The sequence below is a fragment of the Terrapene carolina genome, unplaced genomic scaffold (assembly GCF_002925995.2).
Source record: "Terrapene carolina triunguis isolate 2854851 unplaced genomic scaffold, T_m_triunguis-2.0 Scaffold88, whole genome shotgun sequence".
In the NCBI taxonomy this organism is placed as follows: domain Eukaryota; kingdom Metazoa; phylum Chordata; order Testudines; family Emydidae; genus Terrapene; species Terrapene triunguis.
This window is the reverse complement of record NW_020664439.1, coordinates 18,489,637-18,507,951: the sequence shown is the minus strand read 5'-3', so window position 1 is coordinate 18,507,951 and position 18,315 is coordinate 18,489,637. Positions and strand designations below refer to the sequence as shown.

The window sequence follows — 18,315 nt, the reverse complement described above, 5'->3', positions numbered from 1 at the left end:
TGTGTGTGTGTGTGTGTGTGTGTGTGTGTGTGTGTGTGTGTGTGTGTAAAAAACGGAAAAGCATATGCTAACTGTGGTATTGTCAATAAATGCTGTGCGTATTTACCTTCCTCTATAAAGATCCCGTGTGCTTTGTATGAGCATAACAAAGGCACTCCAGACATCCAGGGCGGGAAGACGTCTCTCCTCACTGGTCTTGTGCGGTTTGGGACAGAATACTGGGAGGACTATGTCCTGGTTCATATGGAAGGGGAGTCCACTTTTGGCAGGAAGGCCGCAACTGAACCTTATCTTTGTAGAAGACCGTGTATGGAGGTCCTGAGGTCAAGGCTTTAATTTCAGAGATGGTCTTGCCGATGTCACCGCCACCAGGAACATGACCTTCCAAGACAGGTAGAAAAGGGAGCAGGAACCCAGAGGCTCAAAGGATGGACCGGTGAGCCTAGAGAGGACCAAGTTAAGATCACACTGCGGGACAGGAGTCCGTACCTGCAAGAAGAGTCTCCCGAGGCCTCTCAAGAATCTGACCATCATGTCATGAGAAAACACCATCTGTCCCTGGATCAGTGGGTGAAAAGCAGAGATGCCACGAGATGCACTCTAATGGAAGAGTGTGCCAGGCCCTGGTTCCTCAGATGAAGCAGGTAGTTTAAGACAGATTGTACAGAAGAGCGCGAGGGAGAGATGCCACGCTCGGACGCCCAGCGGGAAAACCTCGTCCACTTGGCCCAGTAAGTCAGTCTGGTTGAGGGCTTCCTGCTTCCCGGGAGGACCTGTTGGACCTCATCCAAGCAGGTCCGCTCCTCCAGGTTCAGCTGCGCAGCATCCATGCCACAAGGTGGAGGGACATGAGGTTGGGGTGCAGGAGCTGACCATAGTCCTGTGACAGCAGGTCCAGTCGGTTGGGCAGGGGCCAGGGAGGGGCCGCTGCCAAGTTCATGAGCGTACCGAACTAGTGCTGGTGAGGTCACGCCGGGGCGATCAAGATAACCTGTGCTTTGTTTCTCTTGATCTTTGCTAGGACCCTACTGATGAGAGGAATCGGAGGGAATGCATACATCAGGTTCCCTGACCACAACAGGAGGAAGGCATCAGAGAAGGAGTCCTTGCCCAGGCCTTGCCATGAACAAAACCGGTGGCATTTCCTGTTTAGCCTAGTGGCGAACAGGTCCACTTGGGGAGTTCCCCACCTCTGGAAGATCATGCAGGCTACCTCCAAGTGGAGCGACCACTCGTGGTGAGAGAAGTCCCTGCTGAGGTGATCCGCTAGCGTGTTCTTGACGCCAGGGAGGTGACAAGCTTCCAGATGGATTTCATGGCTGATGCAGAAGTCCCAGAGACGGAGTGCCTCTTGGCAGAGAGTCAACCAATGTGCTCCCCCCCTTGCCTGCTGATGTAGAACATCAGGGCCGTGTTGTTCATCAGGACTCTTACCACCTTGCCCGACAGGTGAGGTAGGAAGACTCTGCACGCCAAGCGGACTTCCCTGAGCTCTTTGATGCTTATGTGTAATGTCATCTCCTCCAGGGAGCACATAACCCCGGGTCTGGAGGTCGCTCAGGTGTGCGCCCCAGCCAAAGTCCAAGGTGTCCGATACCAAATTGATGGAGTGATGGGGGAGGGGCATGTCCATCGGTCCACCATTGCAGTGAGGAGAGTACCATCAGAGGAATGGCAACGACCGTGTACAGGTGATCTCTGGACTGGAGACCATGCGGAACTTTAGCTTTTTTATATACTTGATGAGGTCCCTCAGGTCCAGGATGTAGTTTCCAGGATGGGCCGCAGACCGGCCTGGGCCTTTGGGATTAAGAAATACTGGGAATAGAACCCCTTGTTCCTGTACTCGAGAGGCACTTCTTCCACAGCACCCAAATACAGCAACCCCTTTACCTCCTGCGCAAGGAGGCTCTCATGAGAAGGGTCCTTGAAGAGGGATGGGGAAGCAGGGTGGGGGGAGGTAGAGGTAAAGGCAGTTGAGAACAGCAGGACAGATGGATCTGAGGTAGAGTCTGGTATGCGCAACCTCAAAACGCTGGACAGAGGAGGGGGTGGCTTGGGCAGCACTTGTAGCCCCTACTCTTCTTGGGGGACGGGGGCTCCTGGCGGGGTTGACTCCCTTGGCCCTGAGATTGCTGCGGTTTGAACCACTTATGGGCTGGACCTAGAACGTACAGCCCCCCGAGTTTTCAGGGTAGTGCGGGATTCCTTAAGGCCATGCAGTTTAGTGTGCATCTGCTCTGCAAACAGGGCCTGGCTGTCGAAGGGGAGGTCCTGCATCAATTGCTGAGCCTCCGTTGACAGACCAGAAAGGAGCAGACAGGATGCCCTTCACATGGAGATGGCCGAGGAAATGGTGCGAGCCGGGGAGTCTGCTGCATTCGAAGCTGCGTGGAGGGCCACTCTCGCTGCAGCCGTGCCCTCTTCAAGGATCGCCTAGAATTACTTCTTGGACCCTCTGGGCAGCGAGACCTCGAATTTGGCCATAGACTGCCGCAGATTGTAGTCATAGCAGCCACGGAGGGCTTGGTAGTTCGCCATTCTCAACTGAAGGCTTGAAGACGAATAAATTTTTCGCCAAAACAGATCCAGTCTCTTCGAGTCTTTATTCTTGGGCGCAGCCCCGGGTTGACCCCGCCTCTCCCTCTGGTTAACGGCCTCAACTACGAGGGAGTTTGGGGCCGGGTGAGTATAGAGATACTCATGGCCTTTAGCTGGCACAAAATATTTGCACTCAGCCTTTTTTGAGATGGGTGGCAGGGAGGAGGAGGTTTGCCATAGTCATAAGCGGAACGGATGCTGTGGAGTGACCGTGACCGGCTGGCCTGGCATTCCTCCTCACTATGGTGCTGGCCGCTGTGTGTCGATGCCAACCTGTCCAGTCAGGACTAGTTCCTCCCGCGGGACCCCAGGGATCTTTGGGGTTCGGTGGATCTGTGTCAATAGACCGATGATCTATGCCTCACTCTGCTTGACCTGTATCGGGATCTAGAGCAGGACCAGGAGTTGGAGCGGGCCAGTCGTCAATAGAATCTCCCCGATCGAGGGGATTCGCGTCTTGGTGATGGGTGCCGACAGACGGGTGACCTGTGACCCCGTTCTGACTGGTCGCAGGACTGGTGCCGAGATGTTGGAGACCCGATGGGTTGGTCTTGATGCTCATGCCGGGGCGTGCGCGTGCTTCCACAGGTCTGCACCAGGTTACCAGTGAGCTGCGCCTTCAATCCTGCTGTCGGTGCCCACAGTCCGGAGACCGAAGAGGGCTTCTCTGAGCCTGCCTCCCGAAGTCCAAGGCATGACAGCTCCGTGCAGTCAAGCACTGGCAGGATGTCCCTTGCAATGGGGAGCAGTGCTGCTGAGGCAGGGACATGTGGAACGGTCCCAAGGCGGGTTTACCACTGGTCTTGGGTACCACCAAAGCTGATGCGGGTGGCACCGGTAGCGTCAGGATCTCCTGCGCTGCCTGCAGAGCCTCGGGCATCGATGGGACTTCGAGTTGACAGAGGCCCTCATCACTGTCCAGTGTGGCAGACATAGTACAGAAAGGGCTCGACCGCTTGACCTGAGCTGGGGCCCAACTCACTGACAGAGGTGTTGAGCCACCCAACACGGGTCTTGGCTCTCCTCCGGCCCTCTCCTTTCCCTTACGGGAAGCGGGAGTTCTTCCCCTCACGGACTTCTTGGGCTTCTTGGCAGGGGAGGGGGATCTGTGCCGGCTCGTAGTCGGCATCAGCGGCGTGCTCCGTACTGATGTTGCGGTGCTCGGGGCCGAGTCGAACCTCTGCTCCTGTGCTGGGGTCAGTGCCGACTCCATCAGGAGTGCCCTGAGATGGATGTCTCTCTCCTTTTTCATTCTGGGTTTGAACGACTTACAGATGCAACACTTGTCACTTATGTGTCCTTTTCCTAGACACCTTAAACAGCTAACATGTGGGTCGCTGATGGGCATGGGCCACTTACAACAATCGCATGGTTTAAAGCCTGGGAATCGGGGCATGCCCCATCCCTAGGCTGAGTCCCGTCCGGGACCAACTAACTAGAACTAATACCAAGGGTAAATACTAAACCAGGGGTTGGCAACCTTTCAGAAGTGGTGTGCCGAATCTTCATTTATTTACTCTAATTTAAGGTTTCGCATGCCAGTAATACATTTTAACGTTTTTAGAAGGTTTCTCTCTCTAAGTCTATATTATATAACTAAACTATTGTTGTATGTAAAGTAAACAAGGTTTTTAAAATATTTAAGAAGCTTCATTTAAAATTAAATTAAAATGCAGATCTTATCAGTTTAGTGCAGTGGTTCTTAACCTGGGGTGCATGCACCCCCTGGGGGTGCGAGACATGCGAGATTTTTTTAGAAGCTGGGGGTGGCTGCAGAGCACTGGGCCCAGGCCAGGAGCAGAGGCCTGGGCTGGCTGCCGGTACCCTAGGCCGGCAGCGGGTTGAGCAGGGCCGGAGGCCTGGACCCCGGCTGGCAGGGGGCCGGGCAGCTGGAACCCCAGACCAGCAGCGAGGTGAGCGGGGCCGGCGGCTGGTATCCCAGGCTGGCAAGCAGGCTGAGCAGGACTGATGGCCGGGACCCTGGCTGGCAAGAGGCCGGTGGCCGGAACCCCAGACCATCAGCAGGCTGAGTGGGGTTCCGTCGGCTCCTGCCAGCTGGGGTCCCAGCTGCTGACCCCGCTCAGCCTGCTGCCAGCCGGGGGTTCCATTCACCCAGGCCGGCAGCGGGCTGAGTGGGGCCGGCAGCCAGGACCTCGGCTGGCAAGGGGCCGGCGTCCGGAACTCCAGACCGTCAGCTGGCTGAGCGGGGCCAGTAGACTGAACCCCAGACTGGCAGCCAGTGAACCGCTGCCGATCTGGGGTTCTGTCTGCTACCCCGCTCAGCCCACTGCCGGTCTGGGGTTCCGTCCACCAGCTCCTGCCAGCCGGGGTCCCGGCCACCAGCCCCGCTCAGCCCACTGCCAGCCTAGGGTTCTGTTCACCCAGGCAGGCAGTGGGCTGAATGGGGCCAGAGGCCAGAACCCTGGCTGGCAGCAGCGTGCCAGTAAAAATCGGCACACGTGCCATGCCGCAGGTTGCCGACCCGTACTAAACTCTATACAACTATTTTACGAAGAAACAATCGTGAGACACACTGAACTAAGCGAAAGCTAGCCGAAGCAGCAGAAGTTCCAGCACCATCACTGGCGGCAAGAAGGAACTGAGCGTGGAGGGAGCCAGTGGTGCCCCTTATACCGTGCCAGGTGGGCACCAATCCAGAGGGCACCAGAACCGGTCCCCTACGGATACTGCTAAGGGAAAAGCTTCTGGCACCGGTGCATGTGGTGAGCACACACACCTAATATGGAATGGACATGAGCAAGCACTCGAAGAAGGATCTTCTGTTTCAAATGCAGCTGGCTTGGCAATTACCCCTGGGCCAGTCTAGATAGGGGGAAATCTGCGGCTAAGGGAACAAGCATTAGCAGCAGCATCTGGGTCACAGCTGGCATGTCAATATCCCCCTCTGAGAGGTGCCTTCAGCAGTTCAAAAACTGCAACTGAAATGTCCTCTACTGTCATGCAGATGTTCTGCCTATTTTGGGACACAGGCAGAGCATGAGGTAGAGAAGGTCATGCAGTTGCTCTGCCTGTGTCCCAAAACAGGACAGAACAAGAGGCAGAGAAGTTCTTCCATTCTGTCAGGGTCTGTATTGTCTCCGGCTGCTGGGAACACATGGACCCAAAATGGCTCAGCTGGATGTATTTGTGAACTAAAATCAACCAAAACGCTTCCAGTCAACCACCATAGGACACAGAAAATTCTCCCACAATCTGCTATGAAACAACTGTCAGTTGGCAAGGACACTAGGAATTCTGGGATATGATAGTATACATCCGCAGAAGCTGAAGCTCTGACTTGGGTCTGCATATTACAGTATGGATGCAGCAGCATGATTGTGAAGCCCAGGTTTCCACTGCACTGTGGATAACTCAAGCATGGGCTTGGAAACATCAAATCCACAAGCCCGGGTCCCACAGATCTGGGCTTAGTGTGCAGTGCAGGTGCACATTAGGAGACCAGGGTCCTCTCTTATGCTCTACCACAGACTTCCTAGGATGAATGTGGGCATTGCTTACACCATCATTTTTGGATGCAACAATCCTGAGGTGTGTGTAGAGAATGCTTCTCCCCTACCCCGTGAGATTCAATATACAATGCTTAATCTCATCAACACATTAAATTTGTTTGATACCAATTAGATTTACTGGATAACATATAAATCAGTAGAGACAACAGGGGACTGTTTTCATAAGCTATAGTCCAGAGGCCACACTTGGTTACAGAGTTATCTGCAAATAAAGTTAACCAAAGCACTTCATTAGATTTTACTAAAAATGTTAGTAAAATGTAATTGACTGCTCTAGATAATGGTCCATTACTTAAGTAGTTATGTACTTTCTCATGGACATGATGTTTCCAGAAGCACCCAGGACTTATTGCTAAAAGTTACATGAAATCTAACATTTGAGGCTCCTTACTCTGGCAGAGATCATGCCTGTTCAGATCCATGCATGGAGGGGGCCCTCCACATTAAAGTCTTCCCTATGCAGTGTGATAGCGAAGCTCTCCACAGCCTCACAGCATTGTGCCCACCCCTTCTGGACCCTGTGGAGGGCTGTCAGTGTAGTCCAAAAGGGAAGTTAAGAATGGACAGGAGCAGTACTGGCGTAAAGGATGCACATCAGCCTCCCACTGGCCACACAGAAAAAATAAACGTCAAAAGTTAGTACAGCTCCAGCCTATAGTAATTTTTTAACATTATCGCCGTGCTCCTGTGTATGGAAGGCTATTGAGAGAAAGATCCCCAAGTAGAAAGTCCCTTGATGGATTTTGCTGCAGGAGGAGAAAATTCAGGCCTTTGCTTGTTCAATTTCACCCACAGGGTAGGGAATGCACAAGTGGCTTTTCTGACATAGATGCCTCTTTTCTATATGAATTAATGATAAAAGCAATGTAGCAAACACATGCAGTAAGGATCAACTGTAGGGGTAGCAGTTAAATGGAAACAAAAGCAAAGGGAAGAATGCAGGAAGAGAGCAAGGAGGAAGAAGGAGAAAAACACATGCAGAAGAAAACATCCAATTTCAGTATGATAGGCTTAAAAAAAAAAAATTGTTTGTGACATTTTGGACAGGATCCTGTTCCCAATCCTTCTCTGGCCTGTAACTGTATTTATTTTTTCCTTCTCTCTCAACCTCCTTTGGAGGCACATCTGTCAGATTTTTTGGCCCTTGAGCTAGCAAGCCCTGCTATGTACTGCAAAGATTCAATATTTCCCATTACACTGTACTTGTAAACTATATTAAGTGCTCACATAATGGAAAATACACTTTTTTAAAAGAATAATTACAGAAATACAATTGAACAAATGAAGTATGGAATACGTGAATATTCTAAAAAAGAAAAATGGATTAAATAGAATTACAGTAAGAGTAGGAAGTTAAGGTACAGATTTTCAAGAGTAGTTGCACAACTGCATATACAATCATCGTATTTACATGCACAGATCTGTTAACTCTGTGCACATAGGTATATTTGCACTTACAATTGCCTGATGAGCAACTGCATGACTAACTTTTGTAAAATCTGGCCCTAAGTAATATATCTATCTATCTATCTACATATATATGCGCAACTCAAGGAGATTACTATAGAATAAATCCAGCACTTACTAAAATGCATCTGTCAGAAGAATTTCTAGACTCTCCGTTCATTAATGGCCTGGTTTTCAAAGATGCTTAGCACCAACAGCTTCCGTGGGTGGTCAGCACTCCTAATAATCAGGCCATAGTTTGCAAAATACAAAATAGATACCCCCCGATATTAAACTAGAACTGCCTCCAAATACAGTAAATATTATTGCAGAAGTGAAAACAAGGATGTACTGTGTCCTGAAGAAATGTAGAACTTGGGATAAATGCTGTTAAGAATGACTTGTAATCCTATAATTAGAACAAGTGGGAATCCAGATATCGTCTACAATCACAGCTCATCTTGTTACCCAAACTGACGTGTGGTGATAAGAACAAGAGGCAAGATCAATGATTAGCAGCTATTTTTATAGGGCAAAATTTTACTAATCTTACCTCATACACCTTAAAATCCTAGTTATGTTGACATCAGCAAGGGAAGGCAACCCTACTCATTCAACTCTATTGTAATTCATCACCTTTTTTATTCTCTTTTGCAACTTAGGAAAGTAATAGTCATCTCTCTCTGTAAGCAGTGTAATAACTGGATATCTTTGGATTAAAATGATAAATTTTGAGGGGAGTGTATATGCTGTGTATGCCTGGGTGCTATATGTGCCTGTGTAGCCCTCTTTTTCCTGTATGTTTTAAGCAAATATTTGATGCAAAAAACCAAAAGCCAACAATATAATATATGTAAACAATATATCTTAAGGTAAAGAAAAGAAAATGCTGAAAAAGCTATTCTAACATAAAGCTAAATATCTCTGGCAAAAGGGTAAAGAACTAAATAAAGAGACAAAAGCAACCAGAACAGGGTGTATTAAGGAACAACAATTTGAAAGTCACAATTCTACCTGAAAAACTGTCACACTATTTTTTATAAATGACACTGAAAGACACTTTTTCTTGTCTTTCAGTTTACTATGTTCATTTTATAGCACTTCATAAATAAGCATTTTACTGTCACTCCCATATAGAGTGGTTTCTAGTGTTTGCATGACTTTCACAAAGCAACGGAGGGGAGAGAAATACTTAATAGTAAAATTCTTAAAAGGACATCTATTTAAAATCTGTAGTCATTTCGAAAAAAAAAAGTTACATTGTTTCAAGTACTACATCTGTCCTCCTGAAAATTTTTGCCACACAAGTAGTACTTGAAACTTAATTTTTTAAATTCAATTTGACTACAGATTAAATAGGTGATTTCCTTTAAGAATGTGAATAGGTTGTACTTACAAGGATTCACACTGTATTACAAGGAGGCAAAGACAGTAGTCTAAATCCTGCTCATATTTACACCCATGGAACTCCATCGAAGACTATCACACATTTCTCATGTACTTAAAGGGTAAGTGAGGAAAAAGCAGGTGGAAGACTGATAAAGAGCAGATCCGAAGCTAGATAGAAAATTTTGTCTGTAAACAGCATGATAATAGGATTTGTGCTCAATCACATAACATTCAAGAGACAGCTTACTTTTATCACTCAAATATTTTGAAGTTTACAGCAGTTACCAAAAAAATCAGTGTACATTACGTGAATATACCCATAATCTTGCATGAAGTTAAACATCCAACACATAGTACACCACACTGTTTTTAGACATCTGTCTTTGGCAAAGGAAAGCTCAACCCAGATGCAACCTCTGCTTTCTAGTGCAATCCTGGCTCTACAGTCAAGTTTCAAATTGGCTGCTGGGCTGACAGAAGCACAAAGAGGTAAAGCGAAGTCTCACAAGGTGAAACGCATATTCTTTATTAAAAACTCAAGTAAAATCACTTTGAGCAGGGGAAACTACATGGGGTTGGAGAGGAAAAACTTCTACAGCACACCTTCAAACCTTAGGAAGAATGTAGGGCACCATCAGTCACTTTGCATCTGCTACTACAGATAGAGAGCAAGTCTGCACAATTTATACATCTATTAGCAATACCTTCACTCCCTGCCAACACGCAAACACCCCGATGACTGAAGAGTGGGTCACCAGAAACATACATCATGATGGGGTCTGCAGAGTTCTCATGCATGTCAACACCACTTCATCCGTACAGGATTTGGGGCTTTTCACAGTCAAAGAGTGGGGGAGAGAGGGTGGATAGAATAGGAGGAAGTAAGGAATAAAAGCATTTCACTCAGAGTAAATAACTCAATCTAGACTCAAAGCCAGAATATTCCTGCGTTCCATCTCTTGCACTGGCCACTGAATCACATGGCCATCTTTAGAAGCTTCTTTTTTAAACCAAATACTTTGTTTGTGTTTTTTTAAAATGCAGACTTGGGAAAACATATGCAGAAGTCAGATCAATAAAATAATCTGGACTGAAAGAAACTCTTCACACACGCTAAGCCATACAACAAACATGAATACATCTGTTGATATAAGTTGTCTTCAAATCAAGTGTGAACAAATCTTACTTTATGAACATTAACAATTTTAGAACTCCCACTTGTCTCTTACCCATCATTATATTAATTGTCTAAGATGCATTTGCAGCATGAAGAGAAAAACAAAAATATTGGTTATGAAATGGGAAAACAAAATACAACTTGTACTGAAGTAAAAAACAAAAATAAAATATATTTCAATATGAACAAGAAATCACATGTATACTTTGTCTTCAGCTTTGTCAGACCGACCTGATTTTCAGATAAGTCTTAATGATATGAAACATGCAAGAACAAAAGAACAAATTTTAAACTGACAAAGAAAAAAGGTACCTTTATGAAAAAGTTATTAAATGTACTGAAGCACTAACCTGCATGAACACAAAACAGATATAGCTATCAAAAGAAATCAAAATGTGGATTTAAAAATAATGGAAGTTTCAAAGAAAAAATGAAGTTAAAAATCTTTGCTTCTAGCACTTATGCTTGCTTTACTCTCTGTTTAAACATAAAGGAAAATGGCCATAAATACTTATCTTTATTCACTACTCACCTTAGGTGAACATTGTATATGTGGTTCTCCTTCAGGCTTTAATCCAATTATCTAAAGAAAGGGTAATATCTCCATAAATAGCTATTTTTCTGTGGGAGTTGTACAAAGCTGATTTTTAAAAAACATATTAAATGTATGGGAGACATTTGATGTGCATTTACACTTTGACTATGACATTAAAATGGTATTACAGGTTTCCCTGGGTATCGTGGTAGGATTTCTCTATTAAATGTGTTCAGTTGACAAGCAACTAAGTCCCCAGATTCCAGGTCTACAGCCCTAGTAAAAGGGCATAAAAACTGGGTTCTTTCCAACTCAGGCATTGTTACCAACAAAAGGTTCTCTGAGGTTAGCTCAGACCTTCAGTTACAGCTGTGTAGTTTCATTTCCTTCAGGAGGCTTGCACATGTGTTATTAATTAGACCTTAGTTAAAAAAAACTTTGTTGATGCACAAGACTAGAATAAAATCCATTGTTCACTCTTTAGTTACATTGCTTCTGAAGAGCATAAAGAGGAATGAAAATAGCAAAAACCCCACAAACGTGTTTTCTCACTATAGTAAGCAAATATGACTAAATACACATAGGGACCAAACCTGGTGAGTAAGAAGGTACCATTCTGACAGAGTCCCAGGGACTAGAACCATACTAAGATCTAAAGTGTTGATGAACTACTCCTCAAAATGGTTTCACTAGCCACAGCCAGTAGCAGTTCACTATTCCAAATTAAGCATGTAACATTAATGGCTGAATCTAGGTGGTATGTCCAGGCAACATATCATGTAACTTGCAGTCAGCTAACGAAGAGTGAAATATTTTATCAGCACCACCCCGCAATATCATTTTCAACACAACAGTTTTCAAAAGTTAAAGCAAGCACATTACATTCTGGTTCATACTTGCATTCTGGAAATGTAAACAAACTTTACACTGAACTTTTTCTTTTACAAGGTAAGAGTAGCACCCTTATATTTAAAACTGGGCTTCTAGGTGTTTTGATCCATGGAAACAAAGCCAATATTCTTAAGTATTAGAGATTTAAACAATTTGCCTCCTCCCCAACCCTAAAGAAAAATTGTTAGTTATTTCAGTAAGTTACATTGTTTCATAGAGCGAGAAATTGAAGGAAAAGCCAAGACAAATAATTGAGCCATTCTCTGGAATAAATTTTTATAAAGTTTTAGTTGGGAAACTAAGTTTTAAACTTAAGAAAACCAGAAAGAAAATTCTATGCACTTACTCTATTCATTTTCACAAGCACACATGGAGTTCCTTTAGCATAGCCAAAAGTGTCATCTTCCACTCCAGAACATGATCCAAGCATAGTGCGATTAAACTGACATGCCTGTTTAACAGCACGATCTTCATTCTGCTCAAACAGTTTTCCTGCGGTACATGCTATGTTTTTGGATTGTTTTGAATCATCATACGCTATAAAAAAAAACCACAACAACATTTCTACATCTATTGGTGTAACATACTCATGCAACCAATAAGCACACAACCCTACAGTATCAAACTACTTCTCAAGGTCCCTTATCTCTACATAAATTTTTAAAGTTTTCAGCTTGAAAATAAAATTAGTTATTTTCCCACTATACCTTTTCCTATTATGCAAGACAGTAAAAACTATTTGCAGGTATTTTTGTCACCAACAGGTGGTGCTAGAAGTTTTATATTAATTAAATTACTGAGATGCCAAATTAGTTCCCCCAGTTCTCTTTTCAAATAGATATGGCTCTAGAAACTGCCAAGCCTTTCCATTTCTCTAGAAATGAGGAGACAGGTGTAAACTGAGCAGACGTAACATAAAATGGAAGGATGATCCAGTCTGGGGAAACGGACCTACAAAATCTGCATTAATTTTACTACAGGAGAACAGTAATCAGAAGATATCAAATTCTTCCTAGGGGTTGACATTACTGCTATCAAAAACTTCAGTTCTACTACCCTTAACGAGGGCAGCACATAGCTCCTGGCAAAGACCAGATGCGTCAAGGAAGGCAGAAATTCACTTATAACCACAATCAAGGTAACCTGATCTGCTGAACTGTTGGAAACGAGACACCTTCCCCCAAAGCCCTCCTCTACTAGGTCCTTTCTCAATCATTGTGGACATCACCCTGCCTTCACACTCAGGTGTCATCTTTAACTCACATCTTCCTCTAGGTCTTCATCTCTTGCCAACTCTTTCTGCATATCATCTAAGATATCATATGACCTTTCTTATCCATCCAAAAAGTTAAAACTCTGGTCCAAGTCTCCAACATCTCATGTATCAATTACTGCAATACCTTTCCCAGGGCCTTGACAAATGCAGTCTTGCCCTGCTCATATCCATTTAGAATGCTGCTGCAAAGAACATCTTTCTAGCCCACTGCTTTGACCATGTTACCCCTCTCTTTGAATACCTCCTCTGGCTCCCCCTTCTATATTGCATCAACTATAACTGCTTGAATTTACTTTGAAGCCCCTTCTTGGCCAATCCCCATCCTATCATCTCATTCATTATCAAGCAGTTGATGATCACCTCCAATCAGCCCACGATGCCAGCCTCCACTGCCCACTTGTTACATTTTCAAACAAGTACTTTCATGCTCTCTTCCATATTGCCCCACACACTTGGGGAGGCACTCCCTGTAATCATAAGCAAAGCTACTTCATCACATACCTCCTAATCCCTCCTCAAAACTCTCCTTTGCTAGGACACCTACAAAAAACTTGATGATGTTTAGGTATGCAGAGACCACTGCCTATCATGCTGATCAACACTGTCCTTGTACTCCCCCTCTGTATCCATTTGTTGTTTCTTGTCTTATACTTCAACTGTAAGCTCCTTTGGGCAGGGACTGTCTTTTTGTTCTGTGTTTGTACAGCACCTAGCACAATGGGGTCCTGGTCCATGACTAGGGCTCCTAAGCGCTACAGACATATGAATAATAATCAAGGCCAATATACAAAATAGCTTGTCATGGGTCCAAATTCTGGGTGATATGAGCACTCCTGCCACAGAAGCTCAGAAGCTTCTGGATAACAGCATTCACCCTATATTTGTGACCCTACATGACAATCTGGAGAGGTACAGTCTCAACCAGCACTTATCTCTTTTCATTGAAGGTTCTGTCTGGTAGAGCTACCCAGTGCAAGAGGCCACGAGGCCCAACAGTCTAAGGCAGAATATCTTGCAGTCATTTGGAGGTCTTGACCCAAGCTTAAGAATAATTTAAAACTTATTTTGAAATTGTTCTTATGGAAGATGTACAATCATTAAATCTAGAGTTCAGAGGTATACATATGAACTCCAACACCTCTATCATTGTGGAAGTGGACTTTGGAGGCTTGGAGTGAATACTTAAGCCCAAAGTCTAGAACAGCTGTCAGACTGTCTTGACTTTTGAGTGCTGAGTGTACCCTTTAAGATGACTGGTCCTTTGCTTAGCCAGTAGTCGAGATACAGGTACACATGAATATCTAGCCTTCTCAGAGGGGGCAAGAAATCGTATTTTGTAACAAAGATCTGGCAGGAAGGGGCCTTTACTCTGCTTTCTTAGAGAAACTCCTACTCTTCTGGGACCCTGATTGCTGAGCTCACATTGCTCCAAAAGGCTACGGGGCTCATAAGAATAAGGTGGTGTGATCCGTTAGAGAGTTCATATACTAGATTCCAAAGAGGGGCTATTAAGCATCCTTGGTCCCTAAGCAATCGTCAAGATGTGGACTGCATTTTAAGATGTTGAGAACCCCAGCTATAGGTCACTAAATTGGATTTGGTTCTCTTCCTGTTAGCTATTTGTCCAATTTTGGTGGTGCTCACAAATTTGATCACAGCTGCATTTATTGCTAAAACCATAGAAAGCAAATGTGCAAAGTAAATTGAAAAAACAGGGTTTTTTTTGTTGTTTTTTTAAATTTAGATGCTATGAGTTTTGGAAACCGTAGCACAACTAGCAGCAAGTATCAGTCTTTGAAGATATACATTCTTCACCATTATCACAGAAACAGCTCTTTAAACCAAACCATTCTATGGCAGTATGCATATTCAAGCTGAGACGCACTAGACTTGGGAATGTTTTAATTTAATGTGAACTAAATGCTAGAACTACTGTACAATCATTTTTTATTTAAATTGAATACTCTCAAGTACACAACTAAGATGACAAATTCAAAAGTCACCATCTAAAATGGCATTCTTGTTGGTAGTCTCAGCACAATAAAGGATTCAATGAGAAGAATGAACAACTTTTTCACCCTGTAAATACTCCCTCCAGGACAGGATTCAGGCAGATTGGGGGGATAGCAGAGGGGCAGCTTAACAACTGTAGCACAGGTGGCAGCAGTGTAACTGGGTAAGTAGAGAACTTAAGACAATAGGGTTGCTGATCTGTCACCTGTCTCAAGTTCACCTAAAAACCCACCAAAGTAGGCAACAGGTAAGCAGTGCATTGGTAGTAAAATACTCTGGCTTGCTGGGGACAGATGTTACACCAAAATGCAGGAGTATGTCAACTTTTTTCAATACACTTCTAAAAATATCTTTAAAAGGTTAAACATTTCTTAAGCAAAATGGTGAAAAAGTTTAAATTTCCCAAACTTTACAAGATCGGCTGCTTCATGGAAGCAGGTGACAGTGCTAATAAGAATAAATAGTCACTAAACAAAATAAAAGATATATACCTCTACTAGCCAGAGGGGTCTCATTATATAGAGAGTTAAACAGAACATGAAAGTGAAATTAAATTGTTTGAATCATAAATTATCTACAGGCGTATAGTATGCTACACGTTAACTACGAGATTAAAAGTTTTCCCCCATACTTCTACTATGTTATTCCAACTCAGTAAACCTTGATGCTCCCATATGACCTCCTCCTACAAAGATCTTTTAACTCTTTCCTACGCAGCCCCAGGCCAGCACTATCTCCTCATGTACCATACAACTTCAATTTCTTCCACCAATTCTCTCTTGAAAATTCACTTTGTTTAGTGCTCAAGGATTGCACCATCTAATGATACTGGAATACTATGAACATCCAGTGTACGCCGGGGTCACATTAGATCAAATGTTGACATTCAAAGAACAGATAAAAAAACCTGAACTCCAGGAATTGTGTACTCCAGAAACTGACCCCAAAACACTGACCAGCCAGACTGGCCGTGTGTTACTCAACTGCAGAGTACAGTGCCCCAGTAAGATGTTCAAGCCAGGCACACGACACTGACATTGAACTCCATTAATCCTGTAGGATAATCACTGGGACTTTGAAATCGATTCCCATACTGTCACTATACTACCTCTGGGGGATTGCACCACTATCAGTGAAGTGGGATGCCTTCAGTAAAAAGACGACAAAAAACAGGTGCATTGTACAAGACATCCACTGCAAGGATAGATTCCACCATCCAAGAGGTAGAAACTCAGAAAGACCTTTGCCTCTGAAAATCTCTTACCACAAAATACTTTGTAGTCTTCAATGCGGGTAACAAAATAGCTGGATATGTGTATGATCTTGGAAAAATGGGTTCCTTCAGAACAAACTCCCACAGGCACTGACTTTGAATTAGTACACTAGCATAATCTAAATCGAATGAGAGGTGGAGTGGCAAAGGCTGGTGAGAATCTGAGGGGGAGACTGGGACTGAGAACCAACAGGGTAGGGAGGAGCATGTGAAGACCAACTGGACAAGGATCTGGGGTGTAGGGAGGAATATTGGCATTGACTGAGCAGAGAATGCGACAAGGAACTGGAGGAAGAGGGAGGAAGAGAAAGAGGACACAGAGATTGGATGAGGCATCCATGAAGGGATAACAGAACTGGGAGCCAGTGAGAACAGGGAAATGTGGGTGGGGGCAACTGGAGGTCTGAGTTGGGGAGAGTGACAGATCAAGAGGGGACAGGAATGAGGAGAGTGGAATTGGTTGGGCAAGAAGAATGGGACTGGGACAAGGAGCCAGGGGTTGGGAAGAAAAACTTGGGACAAAGATAGGTTAGCAGGGACCCCTGCCTGATTCAATGCACAGGTTGGATCTGCTTTGGGGATGAATTAAGGTTGTAGAGTAAAGGAGACTTATGTGTAGGATGTCTGCTTCATTTACTGCAGCAGTTGGAAGGTGGTTAGTGAATCTGGCAGAGGACTGCGGGAAGGGAAAGGATGGTGTCCTGGTAAATGCTGCCCTGGAGAACTGGATCCTATCCTTGCCTCTGTCACGGGAATTCCTATGTGATGCTATATAAGTGGCTTAAACCAAACTTTTTAAAGGTGGTAACTCATTGTATTCCTCATTTGCTGGGTAATGAGATGTTGGGGTCTGATTTGTGGAAGTCCTGAGCACTCTCATCTCCAACTGACATCAGTGGAAGCTGTGCTTGAATACATGAAGTGCCATATAAAGCTAAGTACTCTGAAAAATCAGGTTCTAGGTTTCTCAGATCGGACACCCAAAACTAGTAGATACCTTTAATTTCAATCTCTCTGCACCTCCATTCCCCATCTGTACAATGGGAATAATAATATCCCCTCATCCCACAGGAGTCATGTGAAAATAAATTCATTAATGTTTGAGAAACAATCATACTATAGCGGTGAGCTCCTGGAGAAGCCCTGAGGCAAATTAATAATTCAGTCTTCAGAACAGGGTTTGACTAGTGTGCAGTAAATAAGGCATGGGCTACACATTGAAAAACAGGGAGAACACACAATATTGAATAGCCTTATTAATTGAGCACCTTTCATTCTGTGCACTGAATAAGGAGCCCTGTGGAAAAATTAGCACGTGATCATGTAATTAAAGACAATCGTGGTACCTATGCACAAAGGGGCCGAATTAAGATTGTACAAACAACTTTAATTCTGGCACTTTCTAACTTTTGAGTGCTTGACTTGGAAACCTTAATAACGTTATTTTAGCTTAGTTTTTCTACGTAACATATAAAAACAGAAACCAACATATTATACAAATAACTTTGCTATTCATTTATCTACTCTGTCTGATATAATCTTTTCCCACATACTAACTTCAACTGTAATCTCTTTTGTCATGTTTTATAAACCTGTAAAATACCATGCACCATTATGACATTATATATAAAAAGTAAATAATACTATTTTATTGTCTGCATGCAAGTTTATTTCTTTAACCAATTTAATGTCACTCTTAACTATGCTTGTGGCAGGAGTACCCAATTCCTTCCTCAGCTATCCAAGCACACTACCTATTGACTTCAGCGAAGGTTGCACAGCTGTAAATCATGGTAGACTTTGACCAAACATTTAACTCTGGATCTTGTTGTATTTATTTAAGGAATGAAAAGCAGAATATATACATTTTACTGATCTGTAGAAGTCTTTCTGTTCAGAATGGCCATAGTTAAAAGTACATTAGCAAATCTAGCGAACACTGTAACAAATCAGTATACAATTTAGAGCAGTGGTCCCCCAACTTTTTCTGTCACTCCCCCCTTACCCGTAATGGAACCTGTCCACACTGCCCAGGAGCCGCAATTGGAACTGTGGTCGGGGCCCGAGAGCAGAGCTGGGGGCACAGCAGAGCTGGGGGGCCCTGCCTCCCTACCCCCCCAAACATTTCTCCACACCCCTCTATGGGGGTGCACCCCACGGTTTTGGGACCTTTGATATAGTTAA

The 18,315-nt window shown here is 44.3% G+C and overlaps 1 protein-coding gene across 1 annotated transcript in view; it reads right to left on the bottom strand.

The window, feature by feature from the left end:
* ATP1B3 (ATPase Na+/K+ transporting subunit beta 3) overlaps positions 1 to 18,315 on the bottom strand; it is a 61,298-nt gene that overhangs the window by 9,012 nt on the left and 33,971 nt on the right. The window contains exons 4-5 of the mRNA XM_024211009.2: positions 11,916 to 12,106; positions 10,676 to 10,726 (exon numbers count right to left, since the gene is read on the bottom strand). Coding sequence (XP_024066777.1) covers positions 10,676 to 10,726; positions 11,916 to 12,106 — 242 coding nt within the window. The remainder of the gene's footprint in view (positions 1 to 10,675; positions 10,727 to 11,915; positions 12,107 to 18,315) is intronic.